Source organism: Bradysia coprophila, chromosome III (assembly GCF_014529535.1).
Source record: "Bradysia coprophila strain Holo2 chromosome III, BU_Bcop_v1, whole genome shotgun sequence".
NCBI lineage: Eukaryota > Metazoa > Arthropoda > Insecta > Diptera > Sciaridae > Bradysia > Bradysia coprophila.
Genome location: NC_050736.1, coordinates 1188633 through 1215953, shown reverse-complemented (window position 1 = coordinate 1215953; position 27321 = coordinate 1188633). Strand labels below are relative to the sequence as shown.

Sequence of the window (27321 nt, the reverse complement as noted above, 5' to 3'; positions counted from 1 at the left end):
GAACTACCACACTTACCCAATCTAATTGTTGCTCTCATCTCCAAATTTCTAATGTCGAAAAACGTCAAAAGAGGATCAGTGTTTTGTTGTTTTTATCTTTTCTGTTGTTATTTTAGTTAACATTTTTTATAAGAACAAGGAAGTGGTAACTAAAGGTGCAAAAGAGCAGTGATCAGAAAAGGAGAGGTTAGTATACATGTTTGTTTGAACCCGGTTGTTTACTAAGGATGGTTGTGAGAGTGATTTATCTGACTGTATCTTTGTATTGAATCGCTTCACACTGTTAGGTAGCTCCAGTGCGATTTTTGTATTACATATACATTGATCTGTGATTTACAGGCAGCAACCTCCTGATGCAACTACGATATTCTTTGCGATACTGTTCTTTATGTTTTTTTTTGTAGATGGAACAAAAATGACTTCGTCTGCACCCTCTGCTGACCGAATAGCAACCGTATCACTTCATAAATTCAAAAGTCTTCCAAAGACCGGTAAACCATCGTGCAACGAATGGACAGTTCTTTCAAGCATTTTAAAATACAATCAGAATACCGATGTTCTTGAAGTGGTAGCGATTGGAACCGGAACCAAATGTCTCGGAAAGGATTACATTCTCTCGAGTTCTGGTGAAATTATCAACGATTCCCACGCCGAAGTTATGTCAAGACGCGGTTTTCTGCGATACATACTGGATAGCGTAAGACAGCGGAAACATTTTACCTTCGATGATGCAAACAAAAAATTTCGGCTGGACCCGACAATATCATTTCATTTCTTTACTACGCACCCACCATGCGGCGATGCTAGCATTTTTGATATTAAAGACGATGACGATGAACCGTACTGTAAGAAACCAAAACAGGATGCGAACAACGATGACAATGTTGGTGGTAGAATTCCGTCAACCCATGCCACGGGGGGAAAATTATTTGAAACGGATGTTATCGATTTAATGTCCCAAGACATCGGCGAAATCAGAACGAAGCCGGGAAAGGGAATACGCACACTGTCTGTTTCGTGTAGTGATAAATTGTCCCGCTGGAATATACTAGGAATACAGGGAGCTCTGCTCGATTCAATATTAGAGCGTCCAATTTATTTAAGTTCATTCACAATATGCGGTGTTGGTAATGTTGAATCGATTGAGAGAGCCATTTGGAAGCGTTGGCTAAACAAATATTCGATTACATTGCCGGAACGATATCGAATGCAAAATCCAACAGTCACAGTGGCAAACGGGAACATTGAATTTGAATTTTCGCATACGGATTCTCGTACGCCGTCTTCGAATAGCATTGTTTGGTGTGATGTCGAATATAGGAATCTTGAAATTGCCGTTGGAGGCAAGCGACAAGGAGTGACTAAAAAGAAACTCAACACATCAATGGGTCGTCTACTGATCAGTAAGATGGAAATATACAGACAATTTTTAGACGTGGTTTTGAGTGTGCATGACGGTAAGCAATCGACATTCCCGTTTAATAGATTAATGAGTTATTCAGATGCCAAAAATTCTGCCGAAGAATACAGATTGGCGTGGATTACTCTCAAAGAGGAAGTATTCAAGAAGTGGACAGTAAAAAAGAACATCAAATACGATTTTGTATTGAAAAGTGATTAAAAGTTACCTCGTAATAAAGTGTAAATAAGGAATCAGAGTCGCTGTTTTTCAGTTTTGAACTTAATTATCAATTTTATTACATCTTACAGCGTCATTGTTAGGGGTGAGCTGGTTTTAAGTTTTAGCTGAGCACGTTCAAACCGGACTCGACGCGAATTAATCTTTCCGAAATCCGAACCAAAAACTATGTTTAATCGATAATCAATTAGCAAAGATAAATTGTGAGACTCGTTTAGTTGATCTGCTAAAAGGTACCGTGGGTGGACTACTCGCTTACTCTTCGTCAAACAAATGACGAAACTCAACGCACTTCAGGTATGAGTGGTGCACTAAATAGGATACTGAAACTTGACAGTGTGTCACGTCACACAACTGTGAAACACTGTAAAAATATTTTCATGTAAAATAGAGGACTTTTTGCAACTGATCACTTTTGCTCCACTATGATCACTTGAAGTGCGTTGCGAGACTTTAAATTCGTCTGAACAGTCGATTTCATTTAAAATAGAGAAGGGTACATGTTTTTCCGATCGAAGTTTATTAAACCTGTAAACATGCAGGCTCGTGCTTGAGCAAGTATGTGACACTTCATCGAACTGTTAACTTCTGGAATGATTGGTTTTTTTACAAGTTTTTTTTTATCATTTAGTTTACCAATCGACGAAAACAGATTGTCCCAGAAGTTCACTTTCCGCAAAGTAATCTATGTGTAGATTGTCGAAAAGTTTGCTGAGAGAGGAAGTTTCACAAGTTTTACCATTTCCATATTATGCAGCAAAAATTCCAGATCGTGTTTACAGTGCAATTAAAGTTACAAGACAATACAATAGAACTTTATTTATCGAAAATCCATATACGAAATAAAAATTATGGAAGAGACAACAAAACAATACGAGAAAAAAAAATCAAATTCTAATTTAGATTCACTGATTCACACTGCTTTAGTCAATAACTAATGTAAAGTGTACAAGACTAGATACCTATGTATTGCTTAAAGGACAAATTTACATAAAATATTTTTTTTTTTCTTAAAAATGAAATTCAAATTCAACTTTCCTCAACCGTTCGGCCAATCAAATTTTCTATACTGAAACCTTTCGCATTACCGTACTTCCGTCGCTTCTGACTGAAATCATAGTCGAGTACCGTGGTCTCGAAGAACTTTTTGCTCTTTATCGAGGTACCTTGAAAGTCATGTTGCCACAATTGTTTCTCGTTATCCACATCCAAAAATTCGGCAGACGCATTCGACGAACGGCTCGAATATAGATTATGCTCCGGTGAGAAATCACTATAAACGCGAAATAGTTTTTCATCGTTTTCTTTTGCATTGTTTCCTTGCGCATCGAACGATTTATTTTCCTTTTCTGCAGAATGCGGAGTTTCGCTTTTACAGACATCCGGTGTCCTCATCGATTTCATTTCACTTTCATTTAAGCTATTTTCCTCTCCTGCATTCACAACATCAATTTTGTCGGTTGATAGGTCGTCGTTATCGTAACAAAAATAATTGATTGCGTTTCCATCACTTTGATCCGTTTCAATCGAACCTCCATGCAGATGATTTCTGCTATCATTGTTCCTACTTAAAAGATGAGAGTTTCTGCTTAGATTGTCTAGAAAGTCCGATTTTCCACTTACACCGTCTTGGTTCTGTGCAAATAAATCCATCGTCGCGTTGTTCTTTCGAAACGCATCCATGTTCCGTCTTAAGAACTCTAATTTGACACGGTTATCGTATATAACTTCTGGTTTGATAATATTGTCTCTATCTCTAAACGAATTTATCTTGTTAGTTAACGCACTGTTGGCCCGATTCTCGAAACACTCGTTGGCTGAATTGAAAACATCGAAATTGTCTTGAAAGCCGCTTGAAAATCCACTGGATCCGAATGGAATAGGAAATACAGGTACCGGTTTTCGCACCCAAAATGGTGAAAATGGACTAAACACAGCCGATGGAAATGGTACGCCATGCGTTAAGCTGGTTCGCTTGTAGCGCTTTCTTCGTCGTAGGAAACTTCCATTATCGAACATGTCTTCAGCTAACGGATCTAATGTCCAGAAATTTCCTTTCCCTGGATTACCTGGCTCTCTAGGAACTTTAATGAAACAGTCGTTCAGACTGAGATTGTGCCGTATTGAATTTTGCCAGGCGGGAAATTTGTCTTTGTAGTAAGGAAATCTGAAAATGTAAAAGTGATTGACTTGTAAGTATTGTTAAAATCCATTGCATTTGCATCGACTGATACAGTCGAGGAAATTTAGTTTTCGGGTTTTCCAAAGGTATTAATCTTATTTAACCCACACTTTATCCCACAACAATGGAATCCACAAATTTAAATTTAGTTAACTCAGCGGTCGCAATGACGGCGCTGCAGTCACGATTTCAAAATGTGATATAGGGTGGCTAATTAAATTTTGGTTTTAGCTACATTTTCTCTTGGTTTTTAATTATTACATCAGGCTTCTAAATTAAGAGTAAATTTATGTAATATAAACCGTTTGAGTTTGAAAAAAGATGTTTTGTATCAGTGAACGATATAGGAAAGCGTTCAGTACGTCTCAACATACAAAAGAACGTAAAATATAATTGTACATTTAGCCACCCTCCGTCCGTCATCGCTTCTATTGTCTTCAAAAACATATTGTGTGCTTGTCTATTTATGTGTCTCATCTAAAATGCTGGCCAGCAAAATTTTGATCATTAAATTCAACGGCCAAATTGATCTAAATGTTAAAATAATTGTGAATAATAGTGAAGTTAATGTGGTTTTGTTTTCTCTTCATAAAGGAATTTGCATCAGTTCGATGTAAAGTGCGGAGTACCATTAGAAAAAAAACTTGTCGCTGAAGAATGATCAAAAAGTTGCTGGACGCAATAGCTTCAACTAATGCTTTGCAGGATATAGAATCAAAATTAGAGAAACACCATTTGAAATCTTCGTCATCATCATTTCAACTAAAGGTTTTTTTTAACGAAACGGAAGTTCGCTCGCAGATTCGGATCGGAACATCTCATTCGTTTTCGCTAAAGCTCGTAGCCGTCATTAATCATGATTCCCATGAAGAATCGCCAAAAATAAAAAATTGGCAAGGGATGAAGAAACGCCGGCAAAAACAAAGAATGATAAATTTGTCTTTGTTGCGTTTCTTCACACTTTGGCGATTCTTCGTGGTGATTAAACAAATCCTTGGAAATTTATCCTTTTACGAAATTTATCTAAAAGGCGTTATTTGTTCGAAGCTAGTGAATCTATCCTTTTATAAAAGTTACGAAATGCTGCCTGGTTCGATCCTAAGGAAACTCTTATTTTACGTCAGGTAACGGCATCTTGTTCGATCCTAGGGAATTCATACTTTAACGAAAGATCCCGAGGACACTATCATTTTACGAAAGATAATGTAGAGACATTTCAAAAACGTATTTTTACACTTTGGCGTTTCCTCACACTCTGGCGATTTTTCTCTTCTTCTCTTCACACTCTATCGATTTTTCTTGGCAATTCATCATTATGGTTGATTTGTTAAATCAACAAGAAAAATCGCCATAATGTGAAGAACAATCAAGAAATATCGCCAAAGAGTAAAGAAACTCCAAGGATCATAGAGAATTGAAAATTTGTCTTTATGGCGTTTCTTCACACTTCTGAGACTTTTCTTGATGATTTAACAAATCAACTAAATATGATGAATTGTCAAGAAAAATCGCCAAAGTGTGAAGAAACTCTAAAATATGACAAATCGCCAAATAATACAATATTGTCGATTTGACTATAACTTTTATTTAGAAAAAGATTGTACGGGACAGTATGTACTGCATACCATATAATTCCTCTCTCTTGTGTTTATCTGTGTTCTACGAAGCCAAAATATAATTTCGGACTACAAGTAAACCAGTAGTTATTTTCCTAAGTTCCTAATGAGTGCAAAAAGGCTATTTCAACATTAGTTAGGAAAGCATAATTTTTATGTGAATGTTTCTGAGGTTTTCCATCTTAATATTTTCATGAAGTTACAAATAATCCACAGAAAATTTTATTACCCTAGAACGAGGTCGGAAATACATCAAATAAATCAAATAGAAAACAGACTTGGAAATTGTTATTTTGTCTAAAAGTTGATATTAAAATTCTTTGGAAATCGTAAATCGCATAATTGCATGAGCAGGCATCTCAGGATTATAAATCAGGAACTTTGAAGTTCGTCATATATTCATATACTTATCTTATTCCTGACCAGATTCTGTTTTCATGATTGAGCTCAATCATGAGCGTCACTTATACAAAGAGTTGAATTTATTTCCTATGCCAAATTGTAATTTGGCGAAAAAGAATGTTCCGAATCTGCGTTTCGTTTTAAAAAAAGCCTTTAGTTGAAATGATGATTGTGAAGATTTCAAATGGACGGCTCTTGGTGTTTCTATAATTTTTATTCTATATCCTGCAAAGCATTAATTGTAGCTACTGCGTCCAGCAACTTTTTGTACATTCTTCAGCGACAAGTTTTTTTTTCTAATGGTGCTCCGCACTTTACATCGAACTGATGCAAATTCCTTTATGAAGAGAAAACAAAACCACATTAACTTCACTATTATTCACAATTATTTTAACATTTAGATCAATTTGGCCGTTGAATTTAATGATCAAAATTTTGCTGGCCAGCATTTTAGATGAGACACATAAATAGACAAGCACACAATATGTTTTTGAAGACAATAGAAGCGATGACGGACGGAGGGTGGCTAAATGTACAATTATATTTTACGTTCTTTTGTATGTTGAGACGTACTGAACGCTTTCCTATATCGTTCACTGATACAAAACATCTTTTTTCAAACTCAAACGGTTTATATTGCATAAATTTACTCTTAATTTAGAAGCCTGATGTAATAATTAAAAACCAAGAGAAAATGTAGCTAAAACCAAAATTTAATTAGCCACCCTATATCACATTTTGAAATCGTGACTGCAGCGCCGTCATTGCGACCGCTGAGTTAACTAAATTTAAATTTGTGGATTCCATTGTTGTGGGATAAAGTGTGGGTTAAATAAGATTAATACCTTTGGAAAACCCGAAAACTAAATTTCTTCGACTGTAATCTTTCCAAAATATTGATTAGGAAAAATATTTTAAATTTGTACAGATGTGCCGTCGGAAAACTTTATAGGATTATTCGGCTTCGTTACAAGTACTTTGGTAAGATTTTCTTCTAACAGCGATTTATGAGCAAGAGTTTAGAGCGTGTAACATTCGTATGGCTGTATACACGACAGTGTAAAGTTAACCAGGCAGGAGCGCTGATTTGACTAGGGACCTGAATAATCTAGTAGCCCTATATTTTTTGCGAACAAAATTTTTCAATTTATGTCAGTGTTCATTTGAGTTCATTTTCATCCAGTGTATTAGGTCCCTAATTTGACGTTTCGAAAATGAACCGCTCCTGCCTGGTTTATTTTACTCTGCCGTGCTGTATAGGAGAAGGTTGTAAAAATCTAAAAAAACATGGAGTTTGAACTAAATCCTTACGATTTACTGAGAAAGACAGAATGGATTTCCAAACAATAGAAATGTATGAATTTCCCGTCGCTCCGACGAAATAAAATAGAAATACGGTGGATAGTATATAGGTTGCCGTCAGTTCCAGAAAAGTTAAATTAATAAGAGCCGTTAAACTTTGAAGGGAGTTTGAACGTAGTATTTTGATTAATTTTAAATGTACAGTGAACGACATCTCAAATGTCTCACTGTCATTTTTTTCAAAGAATGTCATTGTGAATTTGCAATGACACAATAAAATTCTCAGAAAAATTTGACAGTGAGACATTTGAGATGTCGTTCACTGTAGTTTAAGTTTTTATTTCACCCTTTGGAGAAATCAAAGTAAAGAAATAGTTATTTGCATGCTTGCGTTACGAAAATCCTTATTTTAGCCACTATGGAGCTTTGTAAAAATGACGTTTTGTTTTAGGTGAGAAAATAATCATTTTCTCCCCCAAAATGGAAGGTTAGCTAAATTATCATTTTCTCACCTAAAATGGCTGAATACCAAAACACGCTATTTATTTCATTTTCATCAAAGTGGACCAAAATGCGGATTTTCGCAAAACGCAAGCATGAAATAGTTATTTGTGTACATGTTTTGGACTATTGATCAATCAAAAGGTTAAGTTAAAATTGGCGGATGAGGATTCAGACGCAAAATTGAGGTTGTTCGTGAGTTAGCGTATAAGTCAACTTGAAGATTATATTTCCCTCGATGTGTTGATTAATGTTGCAATTTAGTTTATACTAACCTTGTCATAATAAATTCGCAAATTCCACTCAATGTAAGTTTTTTGTGCGGTGACTGTAGTATGGCCATTGTGATTAGAGCTAATTGGATGGAAATGTTTTCTTTAGAAATTATTTCTAACTTGTTGACACGACTTTTTCCAAGAGACAGTTTCTAACAATTCCTCGATATGTTTGTGTTGAATGTTGAATTTTACAATTTTTTATTATACCCAATGAATTCGAACGTATATATCAAAATTTACCCAAATCTTTGAAACGTTGAACGTTGAAACCTTTCACAGATAGAAAACAGAACATAAGTAGTTGTCGAATCTGTCACTTGACTTGATAGGCGGATTTTTTTTTACAAAAATCTATCGTTTCATTTGTGGTTGCATACATTTTGCTATATAAGACGACGTCAGCTTTCGGTCATGATCTGTCATTTTCGATAACAGATGATATATTAGCTTTATGTGACGCTTCGGTATCACATAATACCCTACACTTTACTTTAAACACGGCAGAGTAAAATAAACCAGACAGGAGCGGTTCATTTTTGTAACGTCAAAAAGGGAACCTAATAAACCGTATGAAAATGAACTCAAATGAATTCTGACATACATTGAATTAATTTCGCTCGCAAAATATAAGGCCGCTAGATAATTCAGATCCCTATTCAAATCAAGCGCTCCTGCCTGGTTTATTTTACTCTGCCGTGCTTCAGACAAATATTTTGTTGATCTAAATATTGTGAATGTACTTAGATTGACTTAAATTGCTGTAATATTTCATTAAAATGCTTCATCTCTTTGCATTTTATTGCAGCCCGATCTTTTGAAAATACAAAATAGTTGCATAGAATCAAACTATATTTGAATAGATGGGACCGCCGACGGATAATTTTGCAATCGGCTTTCTGAATGACAGTGACTGCAGACGTTGCGTTGGTTAATATGTTACTAGCAAAACATGTTAAAAACAAATGAAAGGAAGGTGTTTGTATCAATTATCACCTTGAATCTAAAAGAAGTACTAGATTCGATTATGAGTGCTCCATGTAATGTACAGGAATAATTCACAAAAATGAAAAAAAAATGACCTAGCGATAGAAAAACCTCATTTTATGTCGCAAAATGATGCAAAGTACTGAGACTTTTCTTACAAAAAGTGACACCAATAGATTATCAGCTTTGATGACTGCGTTCATAATTAGCAAATTGTATGTTAAAAGAAAATATGTTAAGGATTTTACATCAATATTTAACAAAAAGAGAAGGAAATCGATAATAATGCTACTCTATTATATCTATTACTTTTTGTCAGTGAAAAACTCAAAAAATAAACTTGCACTAAACACAAAATGAATTTGATAATTTTCCGTTCTATTAAATATTTATGCGCGAAGGTAAAGGTAATATGACGTTGCTTGAAATAAAAAAAAAACGGTCAATCACTGAGTCCTATCCAATTTTTTACTCTAGCAAATAAAAACTGATTTGAGGTTTCCTTCTCTCCTGAGCTATAAATTTTTATTAATAAATTGTGAAATTTTGACTATTTTTTATCAATTTCCTCAAACTAATAAACCTGTCACATACAGCTATTCATCTGTTATCGATAACGACGACGAAAGTAATGACCATCTCTGGGTAATACGGTCCTTTATATAGTAAAATTCATGTTAAAAAAATTGAAGTACAAGATTTGAAATCAACAGATTAAAAATGCTTTGATCGATGGCAGTAATAGATCCGATAATAATACTGGCCAAATGCTAGCAACTTAAACCTGCAGTTGACTGGAGTTTCGTGAAAAGTTTGATTGAAAATCACTTTCACTTTGGACCGTCTTTGGAAGTCTTTGGTATATTCTTCTTGTCGGTTGAAAAGTGTGTATCTGCTCAATTATTAATATTCTTGGAAAAAGTCGCTTTGTTTTCATTCAAAAAACTGATTTCATTAAACGAAATTTCGATGATTACCAATATACGAATAGGGTGGTTTCACCAATGATGGCCTAGATTTATCCTCTCCGGAATTTGCGTGCGGAGTCGGTGTATTAGATAGGGCGGGTCGTAAATCTAATGGTGACGGTGATGTTGACAGTGACGAATGCATAACTGATTGAATTTCCAAAAAATTTCACAAATATTTCCGTTCTTCGTTAATAGTGTTCCCGAGAAAATCGTCAACATAATTTATCAAACTAACTTCATTGGCTTTGACGAAAAGAAACCACAGAAAATCGCCGAAAATGTTTCATTAAAACTCAGATTTATTTTCATTTATCACCACTTATAGTCCGTCATATTATGCACAATGAATTTACCTTCCAATTTTTAATTATGCAACACAAATGTACGCAATTTTCATCTCAAAAAACCATTCTCCACTAAAATGGCATGAAAAATCTCATCAGCACTGTTACAATAGTTAACATAACACTGTAACCCAATTCGAATAATATTATTTTAGCAATCAAAATTTTCACGTCCGATTTCTGTGAAACCTTCGTACTCAATGTGGTATGCATAGAAAACGGAAAATTTCACCTTCAACAATTGTATTTCTAGTCAAATATAACATTTATTTATCAAAACCACGAAAGATGTGAAATAGAGTTTTCATTTTGGTTGAAGCGAGACGACCAGATGCAAGGTGGAAACAAGAGATAAATAAATAAAACACAATAATAAATAGAGGGGTTGTACATATCGAACCCTAGAAAATATATGTATGTACACCCATGTATGTGTAGGGTGTGTGTGTGTATAATAAATGTTTCAAGCACGTGTGGGTATATAGGAACGAAATTGTATAAAGGCAATTGTGAGGCGTTAAATTTTCGTTCACTCCTTACAAAATATATTTTAGGGAAAAAATGTAGTTGCATTCGTTGTGAGCATAGTTTTACTGTGAAAACTTTTTAACTTTTCAAGTTTTTTTATCATTTCAAGAAGGAATCAGCAATTTCATTGTACAAATTGCAAGGAGCGTTCAGAAACAAGAGAGATTTCAATTACCTCATATTGGCAGATTAATTAATTAGTAGCTGTGATAGATTTATGGATCGGTTAACATTACACCTCTTTCCAATAGTTCCAAACTGTCAAGATGGAAATTGGAAATAGAGTTAGACATGAATCTTTGATAAAATTTGGTTAGCGAAAACAGAGATGAGTCTCAGGACCAGTTGTCTTTTCCTGCCTTTAAGTTGTAGCCAATAAAGTTAAGTTTCTACAGGCCCGGAATTGCCTTTAAAAAATCAGAAGTGTGCCTTTAGTCATTTTATTAAATTCGCTATATTTTCGCCTTTGAATAGAGCGTTTTGGCACCTTTTTAAGTTTAAGCGCATTTTCTTACATTTCACAGTGGCGCTGACGTGCACTGTCAGTAGGGAAAATTTAATTTTATATTCAATCTATTACTTCGTTTGATCCAACAGGTTTCTTTGTTTCACCTGTCTTATCATGCAATTGCGGTTGCTCTATCAGCGACAACGACGACAAAACGACAAAACCAATGAAGTAAAAGATTATGCTTAGACCCGTTAATAACTTGGACAAATCATTTCAGATTTCTCTAAGATTAACAATTACTAAATAAAAAGTAGTAGTGGACTTGTGTAATTATAAATACGGACTCAAACAAAACAACTTACGAACTTGATATGTATCAGCGAAATGGTTTCTGCCACTGTTTCGATCTGAGAACAGAACAATGGAATATCAAACCTCAAGGATATAGAGAATGATTTTTTTTGCCAACATCTCATCAGGCCGTGGCGACATTAGCAAGGAAACAACTAATCAAAAGTGACTAAACATACCCTGTTTCATGTATAAGTCTAGCGAATCATAAGCGAAACGATTTAAAAGGTCTCTCCTGTTTAATCCCATACTAAATTTCAATTCTTCAATCATGTAGGGTCGCTAATATCCAACAGAAATAATTAAACCACCAAAAATCCAACGCAATTATGTAGTCTTTTGATTTACCATTTTATTGATTTGATATGAAAACTACCGCAACGTTGTGTAAAATAATTAGAGATGAAATTAAGTAAATTGTATACACAAAATGTGTTAACAAATTCTGATAAAATTTATGTGCTGTTGTTGATACAACCAACTTGGATGAGATAAATAATGTGATACAATTATTTTCCGTTATTTTTCTCCGAGCAAAAGTGCAAGCAATTGTGTGTCGTAAATAAAAAATGTCTTTCAATTATAACCTCGAAAAATAATATTTTCCTTGAGAATTTACAATTTGATTTCAAATTGTGGGATGGCAAGAAACGTAAACATGGAGGAACGTAAAAAAAATCACAGTTCAAATATTGTAAAGTGTGATAAGGAATTGCGCTTATCAAGTGTGCTAATCACAAAAATAACATCAGAAGGTATTATGACAACTACTAAATTATATGCTTTAGAATTTTGGAAAAACTCATCTTAAGGTGTTATCTTTCAGTTGGTATTTTGTAATACATCAAAACGTTTGAGAGATTTGTTTTGTTTTATTGTAAAAACAATGAAAACTTACGGACGGTGACGGTTATTCGTATTCGTATCTGTTATTGATAACGACGACAACAATAACTACTCTTACTAGTATGAGATTATAAAAAATGAAGTAAAAGATTGTAGAACAACATGTAGAATAATCTACGTAACTCGGAAGAACAATGAAAAGTCACGTTTTCGTGTAACTATTGGAGTCGGCTTCGTCTCGCGAAAAATCGACGTTTCAACTTTTGCGTCCTTGTGACGTAAATATCTAGTGTATAAAACACTATGTTGAACAATATAAGTAATAGGCCTGACAATAGCACTAATAATATAAATTACTTGCTGTCTATGGAACGTTTTAAAAGTTACTAATTTGTTCGAAAAATGCCTTCTTAATGTGAGTGAAACCACAACCTCCACAACTTTCAAAATCAATGAATAGAATATTTTTTGGTGAATATAGGATTTTTCCGTGGTGAGTAGGGTATACATATACACAGAGTTATACGAAATAAATCCAGAAAATCTTTTACTTGCCAGTAGATACAATGCTTTATTCCACAAAATGTTTCGACATGGGTGTAGGTGTCGAATAATCTGAAAACTCTCCATCTTTTACTTGCTGTGGTGATGTTTTCTAAGGGAAAGAGTGATGATTCCACGTATTTTGGTATTTTGTATGATAAAATTTCCAGTGGTCGGAAATAATATGATAAAAATTCTGGTGTATTTTGGTGGCCAGTAATTATGAGAATGGATGGAACCACAGGCAAATTCTATATTCACTACTTTTGAATTTTCTTACCGCTTTTCTTGGGGGCAAACAACGCGCTACGAGTAAAAGTTCCTCGAGTGACATCTGCCAATTAGAGTACTTTTTTGTATGGAATATTATTACAAGTTTTTTACAGTATTAAAATTTGTACAACACTCTGTCTATTTAGCGTACCACTCATGCTTGAAATGCTCTGGGATAAAACAACTTAACATTGTGTCACAACAACATAAACTGGGTCCCACCTTTTAGGTGGGTCATAGAGACATTGAAAAAATGGTCAAATTCTTTTATTTAATCAAAAGTACATTCTCTAAATTATAAAAATCCAAAAAGTTCATAAGCCTAAACGTGCTGTTAAAACCAACTGCAAAAGAAAACAACAAAATCGCGAAGGCCTAGGCTAGGAGATAATACGACAGGAAGTGTGCAAACATCCAAAAATACTCGGCATTTCAAAACCAAACGAGCTACAATAGTATTTTTCGTTACGAGTGATGAAAAGTTGAAGCTTTCATCACGAGTTACCAACTACGTTTTTTGTGGCTTAGTAATCATAATGTCACGAAACTACACCAACATAAGCAAAGATCACTCTACAAACTCTCCAACAATTTCATCAATTATCATGCACACAAAAGTTACTTTTACGGCAGCAAAAACGTCTCTAAGAGAAGTACTGAAAAAGTGAATTTTTCGATCGTAGGTGCAGTGACGAAAAACGTCGAATTATGATCGTAAGGCACAAAATAGTATATTTCGTACCTAGAACTAGAAGGCTTTTTTAGCGTGTGAGAGGAATCGAATACGCTAAAAAAGACTTTTAGTCCGTGGTACGAATAATATTTTTCATATCCGACAGAAAAAAGGTCTGACGAAGTCGCACTTTTCGGGTCCTGGGTATGAAATAGTTATTTATCTACCAAGGTAGGTATGAAGGTATTTTTTCGCACTAGATGTCGATTGTCGACCCGAGGCGAAGCGGAGGTCGACAAGACGTCGTGTGCGAAAAAATACCGGCATACCTACCGTGGTAGATACAACGTTTTTCGCAATTTCGGGCCATAATCACCTTTCCAATGCAAAATTCCAAAATTCTTGTGTATACATTGTAAACGACTGCGAAAATAAACAACAGAATTAAAGGCCTAGGTATGGAGAAAACACTACAGGAAGTGGAAAATTATCCATGACATTTTTACTCTCAGAATATCGATGTTGTACATCTAAGAATTTTATTTCTCGTCGATAGAAATCAAATTTTTGAAAATCAGTTCAGATTTAGTCATTTTATCTTGCTATCAAGCAGTAATATCCGTTTAACATTTCAAATAAAACCGATCCTTGTGAACTTTAAGGCGTACCTTTTAACGTAAGACCCTTGACTCAACAGTCAAGGGAGAAATGTCATCACAAATTACAACGCTTTTTGTGCCAGCACAACATATTAACTTGTTGGGCTGTCGGTTGTGCCAACTTACTTTACCCATATGCTTCTTCATTCCATTGCTTGTAACCATTACTTTATTGGTTTTAGCATATATTTTGTTATTGCTATTGATAACAGATGCAAAGATGTCTCTAAAAGTTTACCATTATAATACTATGTTCCTTTACATCGTAACGTCCATACTTTAATTTTACGTCTTACTTACCACCATACATCCGAAGATTTTCCATTTGTTTTTATTGCGCAAGCTTAACACATTATTATTCATGCCATAAACGCTTGCGATAGATTTTATTATATACATCACATTATATAACAAAGCTTTGGTTTTGCATTTCGACGTAGAAAAATACCGAAAGAAAATCGATGATGACAGAGCGTATACTATCTTAACTTGTAATAACATTTGCATAAGCAAAAATGAAGGAAATTCTTTAATTTTTCCGATTTAATTTTTGCTCCTCGGTAAAGTAAGTGAAACTAAATCGAAAAATGAAATATGGTAATTAACGACCAATTATTTTGTCGGAGCACCTCTTTGTTTTTATTTCATTCTGCCAATATTTTCATCAAATTGATACCAATTTCGACTTTATAATGACATAAAATATTGGTAAATGATAAATTTTATGGGTAAACCGGGAAGGAATAATCCTTGGAGTACAATTTCCTATCGTTCAACTGCTTTACGTCTCATTCTAGAAAATTGATAATTGAAATGATTCATATTTTTGAAGAAGGAATTACTATGTGACAAAATTACTCGCCGGTAATTCCATTTTTAAATTTTTTGTGTTACTTGCAAAACTTTTGATGATTTCAAGAAAAAAATGATGAGGAGAACTCCCGTCTGGACGCGACTTGTCATCTGTTATCAACGGCAGTGACAAAAGTTAAGCGACTGTGTAACCAATAAAAGTAATAGAGTTTAATGAGTTTATTCAATTGTGGAAAAAATAGTTCCTGTTCTTGTCCTTCCAGTAACGACGAATAATTCCTTCCTGTATTCTAAAGTGTGTATGTTTGCTAAAGAGGGTATTGGATTTTGTCATTGCTGCCGGTAACAGATGATTAGCCATTTTTCAAAGCTTAAATCTGCTCTCAATCGCTTCAAAATGTTATTCAAAGAAAAATAATTCTAATATTACCACAAATCAACATGAATTGAAAACCATACTAAAAATTGGAAGTAGCACATTTTTTATGAAATAGTTATATACATAACAAGGGTAAAATGTTCAAAGTAGAGTTTTCCTTTGAATTTTACTGATCAGAGGCGAAGCCGAGGTCAATAATCACACGAAACAACACTTTTTATTTTATATTTATGTAATGCCATGCTTTTCTTCTTTTCCCTAGGAATGTGATAAGTCACTTTCGACCACGGCAGAGTAGTAAAATAAACCAGTCAGGAGCGGTTCATTTTTGAAACATCAAATAAGGGACCTAATACACTGTATGAAAATAAACTCAAATGAGCATTGACATAAATCGAAAAATTGTTGAAAAATCAGGGAATCAGGCCACTAGATAATTCAGGTCCCTAGTCAAATCCCGCGCTACTGCTTGGTTCACTTTACTCGGCTGTGTTTCGACTAAAACAGAAGCATGTAAAATTGTATTTCTTTGTGAGTAGCTCAGCAGGTTTTTGGGAGATCAGAAAGGTTTTAATCAATTTCCTTCAAGACATAGATTGAATTTTATCAGAAAAGCTAACATAATACACTCACATTATGCTTTCTTTGAACAGTGGATGAAATTTCAATCTAACCGTACAATAGCGTTTGCATAAATGGAATGTCAAAGCTTAACATACATACCCGTAAACTTCTTGTAATACAATTCAAACAAACCCATTTTATGGTATCAGTTCGATATAACGTGAATGCAAAGAAAAGCATAAACAATTAGTTCCGCGCAAGCTCCTGGTTTCATTTATAAATAACAAAACGTTTTGGCTTTACTCGGGGTAGTTTATTCAATGTTTGTATGTATAAACGAAATACATAACCGACAACTATGTATATGTATGACAGGAAAAACAATTTTGTTAAATCCCGCCTCTTTATTTGGTTTAGGTAAATTAAGAAAAACATATTCTTATTTCTTACGCTTATACAAAAGTGCCCTCGTACTGTGACATCTGAGTGAAGGGGAAGATGTAAGCATAGCAGCTTTATATTATGGAATCTGGTATTTATTGTCAATATTATTGTGTGCCATGGTCCTTTATTATATTAAATCTTTATTTTGTATCCGTTGTAAGACGTTTTCTGCTTATGTTAAGGGAGCTACTTAATGAAATAGCAATATATATGTTTTTTTGATTAAAAAATATTGATGGGATGTTTGAGAATTATGTTCGCTTCGAGTATTTTGAACAAGTAAAATGGAACAATTCAATGGAAAAATCACTATAATTACGGATGGCTTATACGCATCTCATCTGTTATCACAACGACAATGTGATCGTTTATAGCAAAATGAAAAATGTTAAAGGATGTGAAGTAACAGATTTCATAGCAGTGTCTTGTAAGTTATTACAGTAGTAGAAGTAATAGACCTTGAACTTTACTTCACTTTGGCTTATCAAGACTTATCTAACTGCGTTATTACTTCTGTGTGAAACTTGAAGGGTATTGTTAAATCCTGAATGCAGAGTGAAAACACGCTCATGTTGAGCCTTACATAGTAAATACAGCAGATACAGGTTTTATATTTTATAGATTTATTTATTTTCACACCAACGCAACTAAAATCAAAATCAAGCACAGCTTTGAAGATACAAAAATAACGACAAAGATATCAACCGATCGCGCAAGTTCGAGATCAGATTCTTACATTCAGCAATTTACGGTTCGCTTTTCCATGAAATTTTGCAATGAGACTCCAACGTTTACCCTCGGCCCAATAAGGAATGTGACACCCCTCTAACTAAAGGTTTTATCGTAAAGTTTCTCTAAAGTGGATGCTTTCGCACTAACGCATTTCACCGGAAACGTACACACATTTAAACTAAAGCGTTTCCGGTAAAACGTAATTTTTAAGATTACCGCCGACATTTTATTTCTTCTGCAACTCACTTCACACCAAACGACAATATTGTTGTTTGTTTTGCGCACAAAATCTGTATCGAAATCACAGAAATTATTACATTTTTCACAACCGACACTAAATCTTTTGGTTGGTGATTTCATGCTCATGCTTTCATGCTTTCACTACTCATGTTACGATTAACGACGTTAACGACGATTTTCTTCGTTAAACCATATTCGACTAAGTTCAAGGTGGATGTGATTTGGGTGTGAAATTGAGTGGGAAATGCTTTTTTCATAGATTTTCTTTTTGTAAAATCTTTTCAATTTGGCAATATTTTGGGAATGCTGAACACATTCAAAATAATTGCGGCTTGTTAACTTTCGGCACCCTGGTCTTTACTTAAATAGTCGTGCAATACCTCCAAATAAATTTCTAAAAATCTAGAATTCAGTTTTGGATTTTTAGAAATTTATTTGGAGGTATTCCTCGACTATTTAAGTAAAGTCCAGGGTGCCGAAACTTGGCAAGCCGCAATTAATTTCAATGTGTTTTAATGTCCCAGTTTATTATTTTTCGTGTTTCTACTGATATTTGACAAAAAATCGCGAAAAAAATCGATTAGTCCCTTCCTTATTATCAGAGATTATGATGATGTAGTCATCACTCAAAAATGCTACCAAATCTACAGAAATTCAGGTCACTGTAATATATTGTGGTTTAAAAGGAATCCTCTCTCATCAAAAAAAATATCTCCAAATACCCTACCGGATTTGGCGAATCCTGACTCTCAAATAGTTCAAGATATCAAGATGAATATGATCCGTTATAATTTGACTTTTTTTATTATACGTATAATCAAAGGTGATTTCCTCCCACGTATCTTTCCTCACAGCCTTGCAATTTTGGACGAAAAAATAAATGTCACAGGCGACTGCAAACTTTTCTTTGTATTATTTTGCCTATTTGCGGATGCATATACTACTAACGTACTAACGTAACAGCTAGCACAATGGGCCCAGCGGAGGCCTCCGTGCGAGTTCTACAATTAAGCTGTACGGCTGTATTTAATTAAAAAAACATAGCGAACGCCGACCCGTACGAAACACCTATTCGTATCAAAAGCCTTTAATGTGAAACTCTTCATTTCTCTTACTTCATTTTCTTCTCTACTGAAAAGCTATATACAATTGCTAAATGTTTCTCATATGCAGAATGAGCACCAGCTGAATATCACCAGCTGGTGTACAAACAGCAACACTTTGTATTGTATACAATTCAAAGACAACCTACACACAGTGCATTTCTACGTTAACGTCATCTACGCGCACATAACACGTATGAATGAAGTAAACACATTGTTAAGAATGTGTTTTGATTGTTTATCATACAATAAGTGTGTGTTAGCAGATCCAGCTGGTGCTCATTCTGCATATGAAAAATATTTACAGGCTGTAGATTATTCGCTCTTTAAAATCACTTATCCATTCTTTTTCTTGTTATCATATACAAATAAATTTCCGGAGGCAATATCGACAGCCCCGTACGAAGTCATATTTCATAAATTCCTATTTATTTATTTATTTATTTATTTCACACCAACGGGTAAAACCCTACTGGCGAATCCACAGGAACAACAATCTATTGCTAAATAACTTATCTGACAACAAATCGTTTTTAAGCCTAAAATCAAAATCAAGCACAGCTTTGCAGAAATCAAAAAATTTCCGACACAAAAAGTCATCAACGCCAAATTAATGCATCTATAGATCAAGTACAGCTAAAAACTTTCGACACAAAAATAACAACAAAGATATCGACCGATCACGTAAATTCGAGATCAGATTCATACGTTCAACAAACGTTCAGCAATTTACGGTTCGTTTTTCCATGAAATTTTGCAATCGCGAATGCGCACGTTGCTAGGCCACGTACTGGAATTCATTATCAAATCATATTTGTCGACAGGAACGGTCACTTTGAATTGCAAGAAATTCATGTCATCCACAGTTTTACCACCCGGCAACAAGAGCGACACACGAATTTTTCTTTTGTCGATCTTCAATTCGTCCGCCAAGTAATTTGCTAAATAGTCAACGGAGATGCTTTTGCCAATATTTGAAACAACGACCATTTTCACGGGATGAACGACAGGCTCATCATTAGACGTACCAATATTTGAACCACTAGCACATTTCGCGATCAAACCATCATTTATTTCTTTTGTTTCACGGTAACCACAATTGTCGAGCTTATCACGTTCTTCAGATCCATTCTCACGTTGACAATTCTGATCATGCGAATCAGCAGTATTGGTTTGGTTTTGGATAACATTTACGGTGCCAATCGTCTTAAAAATTATTTCCATTAATACCTGAAGGCCATTCAGGAACTGAAGCAAGTTGTTGGACAACGAACTGGACAAACGTTCAATTGACTCATTTATCCCATTCACCACAGACGAAATATTTCTGCTGCCATCGTTACAGGCATGACAATACCAGTGTATGTTAGGACAATTCGACACGGCAGCTAACATCGGCTTCGTAACAGCAACACATTTAATGTGAAAATGTTCACCACACAGTCCGGCACATGTTATAAAATCTGAGCTCAAAATTTTATTGTCACAGCTCTTACATTGAGACGCCATTGTTCGATTGATTACTTTCAGCACAATGCAGCAATTTCAAAAACAGGTCAACTACTGGATCGAAAGACAAATAATTCAATTTCAAAGATACAAGACTAATTATCAAATTACGAAATTTTTCAAGAGAGCAAAACAACACGTTCGATCTTTTTGACAATGCACTCAGTTAAACAGCTATATTTACCTATATTTATCTATAAATTTACATTTTACACAAGAATATACTATATTATAGCTATATATAGTAATATATAGTTATATATTGATGTCCATATATGGAATGCCTAAAACACCTCACACGCATAACCAATTACTCTCGCAATTACTCTATGTTAAGAGAAACTATATAAGTATCATTTTCCCCGATATATATCACTTTTACTAAAATCCAATATGGCCGCCGGCAGCCATTTTGTTAGGAAACTGGAAATAGTACTGACGCTTTACATTCATTAATAACTTTCCAACAAAAAAAATTTATGAAATTCTGCCAAAATTTACTCGAGATATTGGCAAAATACACCACGTTCGTTCAGTGTACTGCCGAGTAGCCGGATATGATCTAACTCCAAGGGACCTAGCTCACGCTCCGGTGAACAAAGTTTCATAATTTTTTTCTTCCTGATTGGGACGGTCAATACCTATCTACTTAAGCAAAAGTAGTCGAAATCGGTGCACATGTGGCCGACATACAAGCAATAACTGCTTGCCGCCCCTGTGCCTGGTTCACATCAAGGGCTCTAACTCACGTGTCGTCAGTTATTCACAAACTTTTTGATTTTTGAAATATGTAATGATTACACGCTTATTCAAAGAGGAAATATATCTGCAAAAAGAAACGTTACACACTTTTTAAGAGAATTTTCTACACTCGCGGAATTTTCCGTTTCGGTAAACCAGTGAACCGGTTTTTTTTTGAATTTTGCATGCACTTTTATATGGAGTAATCAGAAACTCAAGTAAAACAAAGAAACAGAAAACGTGTCGGTTTTTAAAATTCAGTTTTCAAAATGCTTAAAAAACTGCCCCTGAAAAGTTAAGAGTGATTAAAAACAAGCCATCGAAGATTTTTCAAAGAACTTTTCTGAGTAATTTACAGGACAAATTTTGTCTTGAAATAATTTCGTTTTCATGCTGAAACTGGTCAAAAATTGGTTCACATCGTTTTTGATTTGGATCTTGGGCAATAAAAAACGGAATTATATCTAAAAAAAAATTATTGTCGTTGGTAGACATTTTAGAGACACACACGTTATTTCTCTGACATTCGGCTAGAATCAACACACCATATCAACCAAGTTCTTCCATTTTAGTGAAATAGATAATGTATTTTAATCGGAATGTGATGCTGGTTGTGCAGAAAAGTTCGTATAGAACAGAACGTACTTTTACAAAATGTAGTGTATTTCGTTAGACGGTATGTCTCTTCAAGTTTAAACATTTACAAACGACTGAGAAAATTTGCCTTGAGCTTCTGATTAAAGTATTTTACATTGCCGTCCTCGAATTTGACTCGGGTTAATAAATTTGGCACAAGAATCATATCAATTATGCCTTAAATTATGTTTAGGAGAAAATTTTCTTTGGATTTTCTTTAGTTTTCCCAAAAAGTATTTCTATGAAAATTTGGAATAATTTAGAAAAATTGTGGAAAATGTCGGAAAATTTTGGAAAATATGGAAAAATACATCTCAAAAATAGTTGGACTAATGTTCTTTTTCTTTTTGCTACTTCATTTCTTTAACGTAATTCTTGGTCGTTGTCGATAAGATGTGAGTGGTCGGTGGTCGTTCCAATAACGTAATTACCACATTCTTTCCAAACACATTTACCTCTATCCCCGACTCCTAGTCACTGCATTTGTTTTTCACTCATTCGAAAAACAAACCATTTTCTCTTAAAACCATACCGATGTTACTGAATCTCAATAATATCCATTTAATGGTGAACGTTACGAATTATAATCGATATTTTTGTAATAATCTTAAAGACAAATAGTTATCATTTTCCAGACCTTAATTGAAAATGTAAGACCTACACATAAACAAAGTTGTAAATCTGAATTGAAATGGTTTAGTTAAATCTAAAAAGGATAATGATGTTTGTATGTTTTGCTTCAATTAAATGCCGAATGCACCCCTATTTTATACAGATTTGTTATATCCAGCATTTGTACAGCCGATGTACTCCACCATTATTTGAACAATGGATTTAAGTTTTTGTATTTTTTTTTGTCTTCTTCCTGTAGGCATGCTACATTTTTGTTGTGAATAAAATCTCTCAACAAGTTTCACTTACCGCTTCAAATGAACTGCTATTATGTACCTTTGAGTATGTGCGTTGAATGTAAGCATTTGTTTGTCAACTTAAGTTGTAGTCAAATTCATGTTTGCGAATTGCATTAGTGAGAAACATCTTCAATGTTTTCAAAGAGTTTAAAATAATTCTCGAATTATAATCAAAGCGATTGTACATTTACAATATCGTTGTTCCTCATAAAAGAGGATATTCACTTTAAGTGCCCCAAATCAGAAATGCAAACCAAGAGTGGACTGAATATTGAATCACTACTGATTCGATTGTGCGTGGATGCCAGAAACCTTTTTTATTTCCTGAAAATGGTTGTCCGTACAACATATTTATACGCCAGCTGAACATATTGCGTAAACTGCGCATATAAAACAGACTTCAATGTTCCGCTTATCGATTTATAAAAGATTTAGTTTAGATTATGGATACCCAAAAATGTGAGAGAAGACAATGTTATTGTTTTCGTGGAAGATAAGCGCAATTATAAGATAGTTGAAGATATGGTCATTGACAATGGATTTATTCAGTAAATCTACAAAGTAGGAACGATAAAAGCCACAACAACATTTAGTATGCGGTCATTCAACTCTAAATTGCTTATATTTTTTACGTATTTATCAGTCATCACCCCTTACTCCGCGAAGACATTACATTTTCCTGTAGGAACACAGCGACTTTTCTCCCTTAAATGAATCCGCTCTTTACATTCAGCGGAAAAATGAGTCAAGATATTTCTACTAAATGAAATTTTTACAACGAAGCGAAGGTGAGAAAATAGTAATTTCCCAAATCAATTGAAACTTCGAACGCCTTGGTTGTAAAATTTAATTTGTCAGGGTAGCAACACACCCGAAATGAAATTTTCAACATTTTTCCACGGTTATAACATGCCTATCACCCTAAATATTAGAATTGACAATTCAGGTGAATTTCTCACAGTGAAAAAGAGACATTTTCTCCATTGAATTGTTAAATTCTGTCAAATGACGAAAATCATCATTGATTCGTTTCATTAGTTTTTTTTTTTTAAATTTCCTATTAATTTTCTAAGCACGGTAAGCAATAGTCATTTTCACAATGCGGGCGAGTAAATAGCAGATTTTCTCTCGTTTTTCTGAAACTTCAAAAGCCTTAGGTATCAATTTCAGAATTTTTCTCATAATTTAGACCCTCTGCATGAAAAGTTGGAAACGTATCTGTTGTGAGAAAAACTAGGTTTACTTCAGCGATGACTTAAGTAGACCACTTAAGAGGCATCGATACTGAGCTAAAATTGTAGCCTACATTTGTGTGTCTCGTATTTCTTTTTCGATCATATTCTTTGATCAGAATCCTTTTCGAAAGATGTAAGACCGCAATGACGACCACGAATGTGTTAACTTTATTTAAAAATGAGCTTCGGTTGTAGTCGTTTGAGAAACGTAAGCAGCATAACGAAATATTCATAAACTGCTCACTTTTCAAACAGTTGTTGGTCGTTATTGCAGTCGTACATTTTTGAGAACGAATTCTGATGGAAAGATATCATCAAAAGTAATCTAAAATTAAGCATTTAAAAAACACCCAAATGTATGCTTTTCAGCACCAGCATCAATACCTCTTAACTAGAATTTGTCCCTGAAGATTATTGTTGTAGTTTGTGTTCGATAGTTCGATAACAGGTCCTAAAGGATATCGAAGAACTTACATAACATTGCAACTCTTATTGATAACGGTGATAAAAACCAACAACAATCTCTGTTGAATGTGCTTTTAATCTACGTGCGTGTTAAAAGAAATGGAGTATCGAGCTCTCGAATTTCGTTGATCAAAATGCTGATACACTTGCCCTCTGTGAAATGTTAAACATGAATGGGCACACCTATTGAATAAAATTTGATTGAAATACCAGCTCAATCATCTAAATATGACGTGTTTACGAGATGCAAAGATAAATATTAAATAATCAACTCAACAAAAGTTTTATTTACAAATTGTAACGACCTATGACCAACACCTACATAGAAAGTAAGTCATAGTGAGAAGATATGGCCATTGATTGAAGATGGGATTAGCCTTGAAAAAATCCAATATAATCATGAAATGATAAAAATGTACGAGATATTTCACCCAGTTGAGTGTTTCATAATTTAACGTAAAGATAACACTTACAATCTTATCAAAAAGCGAACAGCAAAATTCGTTCATCCTTTCCAATATTATTTATTTGCGTATAGAACTTTCAGTAAGCCTCAAGCTGCGGAAAAAGCAAGTAGAAATTGGAAATGGCTAAAAACTTACTAAAACTTTCGACGAAAGTAATTCCAACATTTTTGGAAATTTACAAGGGTGCCAGCTACCCGCGACATGCTCTTACTTATTGTGCCTTCAAGAATTTTGAGATGCAAAGTGCAAAGTATCCGGAATACAGAGAGAACCTTGAACTGCTTACACTCAACGATGATTGGCAAAAGGACGGCCTATTTTTGATGAAGAATGGACCAACGTATTACTTTGACTCACTGGAACCACAGCCGTTTGAACGTGTTAAGAAACTACTGCTGAACATTGACTATTCGAAAGAGGTGGTTTTTCGTGCCGTTCGTGATCAATTTAAACCAATGGTCAACGATGTTTTATGGCTGAAAAACCTGGAGATTACTGACCAGACCGGAACGACGGTCTACTTTTTGACAAAAGAATTCATAAATCAATTGGAACAACCTCCGTAAGCATCGTTTTTAACGCAAGCATGAATCATTTGTTTTAAGGTTTTTTCTAATTTACTTGTAGCATACCAGAAGGATGGTATTTCCGAGATCTTACCTTAGATGACGTGGCAGAAATAAATCAGAAACTTCTTCGTGAGGGTGGTGACCATCTTAGTTACATTGAGCATTCGATCAAGTACAAATTGTCCATGGGTTTGTATGACCAGAACGGAGTTCTGCAATCCTGGCTGTACGCTGTTGACGTGGGAAGTCATGGTACATTGGGTGTCACTGAACATCATCAGCAAAAAGGAGCTGCGAGCGCAATTTCAGTGAAATTTGTACAAACATTGCTTAAAGACATTGATATGGATTTAGCATGGAACACTGCTCATGGTAATGATGCAGCACATGCATTAGCTCATAGGTTCAAAGCTAAGGATCTTGGTACAGTGACGTGGATGGCTGTGAATAAGAGAGTTTCAAAGAAAATGTCTCAAATGGGCATGTACCAAATCTTTTATCCCAAAATGTAATTGGATATGGGATGTCTATTCGGTTAGTTTAATCAAGTCAAGTGACCTTTTTTCTATTCTGTTGTTGTTTGCAAGAATGGCTGTTGAAGGAAGATTTTTTTGTTACGTTTTGTAAATGCTTGTAAATAATAAATTTTATGAAAATAAACTTTTTATGGTAAATCTATGCCACTGACTAGGCCTGATGTCCTTTTTGCCTTTTTGTCTATTGATTTTTTTCCTCTTCATTTTGGTCGTACTTTTTAGACCTACAAGTTCTTTATGCAATAAGTGATGAAAAATTCAGTTCAATTGACACACAACGCAACTTTTTAGATTCATCACTAGTTGCAAACAACATTTTACTCAACAAAGAATGATTTTCGTCGTGATATTTTTAGCGACTATAAGGCGAAAATGATTTCTTGCCTCCTCGTTCTCGGCTCGGATCAACAAATGTTAAAACATTTCTACCGTAGATGTGATAACGTATACTAATCTTGGTGCAACCAATTGTTCAATGAAAATGAGTTATCACACATCACGATAATATGGCCACTAAAATGCTAAATTACGTATTACCGATAAGCAGTGTTAAAAATACCAACAAATAAAATAATTGAAACTTTAAGGCGAAACTCTATCAATCAATAAAACCGTATAGATAATACAGTCTCTGCAAAATATTTGATTTTTTTGAATGAACTACTGCGCTGGAACGACATATATATCACGGTAAAAGATTGAAACAGATCATAATTTCGTTTCGTGATTAGGAACTGCTTCCATAGTTGATATAGTCCTCTAATAAATCCATAAAATTAGTAGATAATTCTATTTTTATCGTATTATCGTATACGATGAAAGTGCTGCACAAGTCCACTGAAAAAGATCGTAGAAGTGTGATTTGGCAATGTTTGTAAATAAAAGGTTAAAATCAGATTCAGGTTGACAGGTATTTTAGGTCAGGTTGACTTTAGTCTTCAGCATTAAAAGTTAATGCTAAAATACGCCTTTACCTCTAAGAAAAAATAGGCGAGAAATTCAGTACTACTTTATCAGAAATTGTGGCGCCATCACAATAAAGCAACAAATTAAGTTTGTCCATTTTTTACGTTAAGGCCAGGTTACAGCGGTTTACTATCGCAATGTTTACATGCGATATAAGGCGCTTTAACCTGGCCTTAATGGGATCGATAATTATGCTGCGTTCTTTATTGTAAACGCAGGCAATGAAAACAATGGAAAATTGAGCATAATAGTCAATTACATCAACACAAAATAGCTCGTGAGTTTTCGGCCTAAAACATCTAAACATCCACCCCAGTAACCTAGTAACAAAAGATGGCGTCATCATTACCATACGAAGTAATCTTTTGATTACGAACCCCCTCACGAATTTGAGGACTGGTAAAAAATACCCACTGCTCGTATTCAGATCTTTTACCCTATATGCTCACCGATACCAACCTGTTTGAA

The 27321-nt window shown here is 34.5% G+C and overlaps 3 protein-coding genes across 4 annotated transcripts; 2 read left to right on the top strand and 1 right to left on the bottom strand.

Annotated features, from left to right (window-relative positions):
- Positions 1 to 59: 59 nt before the first annotated feature.
- On the top strand, positions 60 to 1682 carry LOC119076977 (tRNA-specific adenosine deaminase 1). Its single transcript, XM_037184078.1, has 2 exons — positions 60 to 186; positions 405 to 1682. The coding sequence occupies exon 2, from the start codon at positions 416 to 418 to the stop codon at positions 1619 to 1621; it is 1206 nt and encodes a 401-aa protein (XP_037039973.1). The 5' UTR covers positions 60 to 186; positions 405 to 415; the 3' UTR covers positions 1622 to 1682.
- Positions 1683 to 2427: 745 nt separating this feature from the next.
- LOC119076740 (fork head domain-containing protein FD3-like) lies at positions 2428 to 10406 on the bottom strand. 2 transcript variants are annotated; one of them, XM_037183684.1, is made up of 4 exons: positions 9882 to 10406; positions 7918 to 7996; positions 3263 to 3806; positions 3100 to 3206 (listed from the first exon to the last, which is right to left on the bottom strand). In XM_037183684.1, exons 1-4 carry the CDS (start codon positions 10015 to 10017, stop codon positions 3204 to 3206), a joined length of 762 nt encoding a protein of 253 aa, XP_037039579.1. In that variant the 5' UTR covers positions 10018 to 10406; the 3' UTR covers positions 3100 to 3203. The 2 variants fall into 2 exon arrangements, with proteins under 2 accessions (XP_037039568.1, XP_037039579.1); XM_037183673.1 differs by having other exon boundaries at positions 2428 to 3806.
- A 14435-nt stretch (positions 10407 to 24841) lies between these two features.
- Positions 24842 to 26002, top strand: LOC119077312. Its single transcript, XM_037184483.1, has 2 exons — positions 24842 to 25344; positions 25410 to 26002. The coding sequence occupies exons 1-2, from the start codon at positions 24902 to 24904 to the stop codon at positions 25861 to 25863; spliced, it is 897 nt and encodes a 298-aa protein (XP_037040378.1). The 5' UTR covers positions 24842 to 24901; the 3' UTR covers positions 25864 to 26002.
- Positions 26003 to 27321: the final 1319 nt, after the last annotated feature.

Bases quoted from the DNA above. Each gene is read 5' to 3' on its own strand.
- LOC119076977 (XM_037184078.1), top strand. From the start codon at position 416: ATGACTTCGTCTGCACCCTCTGCTGACCGAATAGCAACCGTATCACTT.
- LOC119076740 (XM_037183673.1), bottom strand. From the start codon at position 10,017: ATGCATTCGTCACTGTCAACATCACCGTCACCATTAGATTTACGACCC. The intron at 7,997-9,881 runs GTAATCATCGAA...CCATCCAATTAG, and splicing joins ACCACCCTATTCGTATATTG to CTCTAATCACAATGGCCATA. The intron at 3,807-7,917 runs GTTAGTATAAAC...TTACATTTTCAG, and splicing joins TGCGAATTTATTATGACAAG to ATTTCCTTACTACAAAGACA.
- LOC119077312 (XM_037184483.1), top strand. From the start codon at position 24,902: ATGGCTAAAAACTTACTAAAACTTTCGACGAAAGTAATTCCAACATTT. The intron at 25,345-25,409 runs GTAAGCATCGTT...ATTTACTTGTAG, and splicing joins AATCAATTGGAACAACCTCC to CATACCAGAAGGATGGTATT.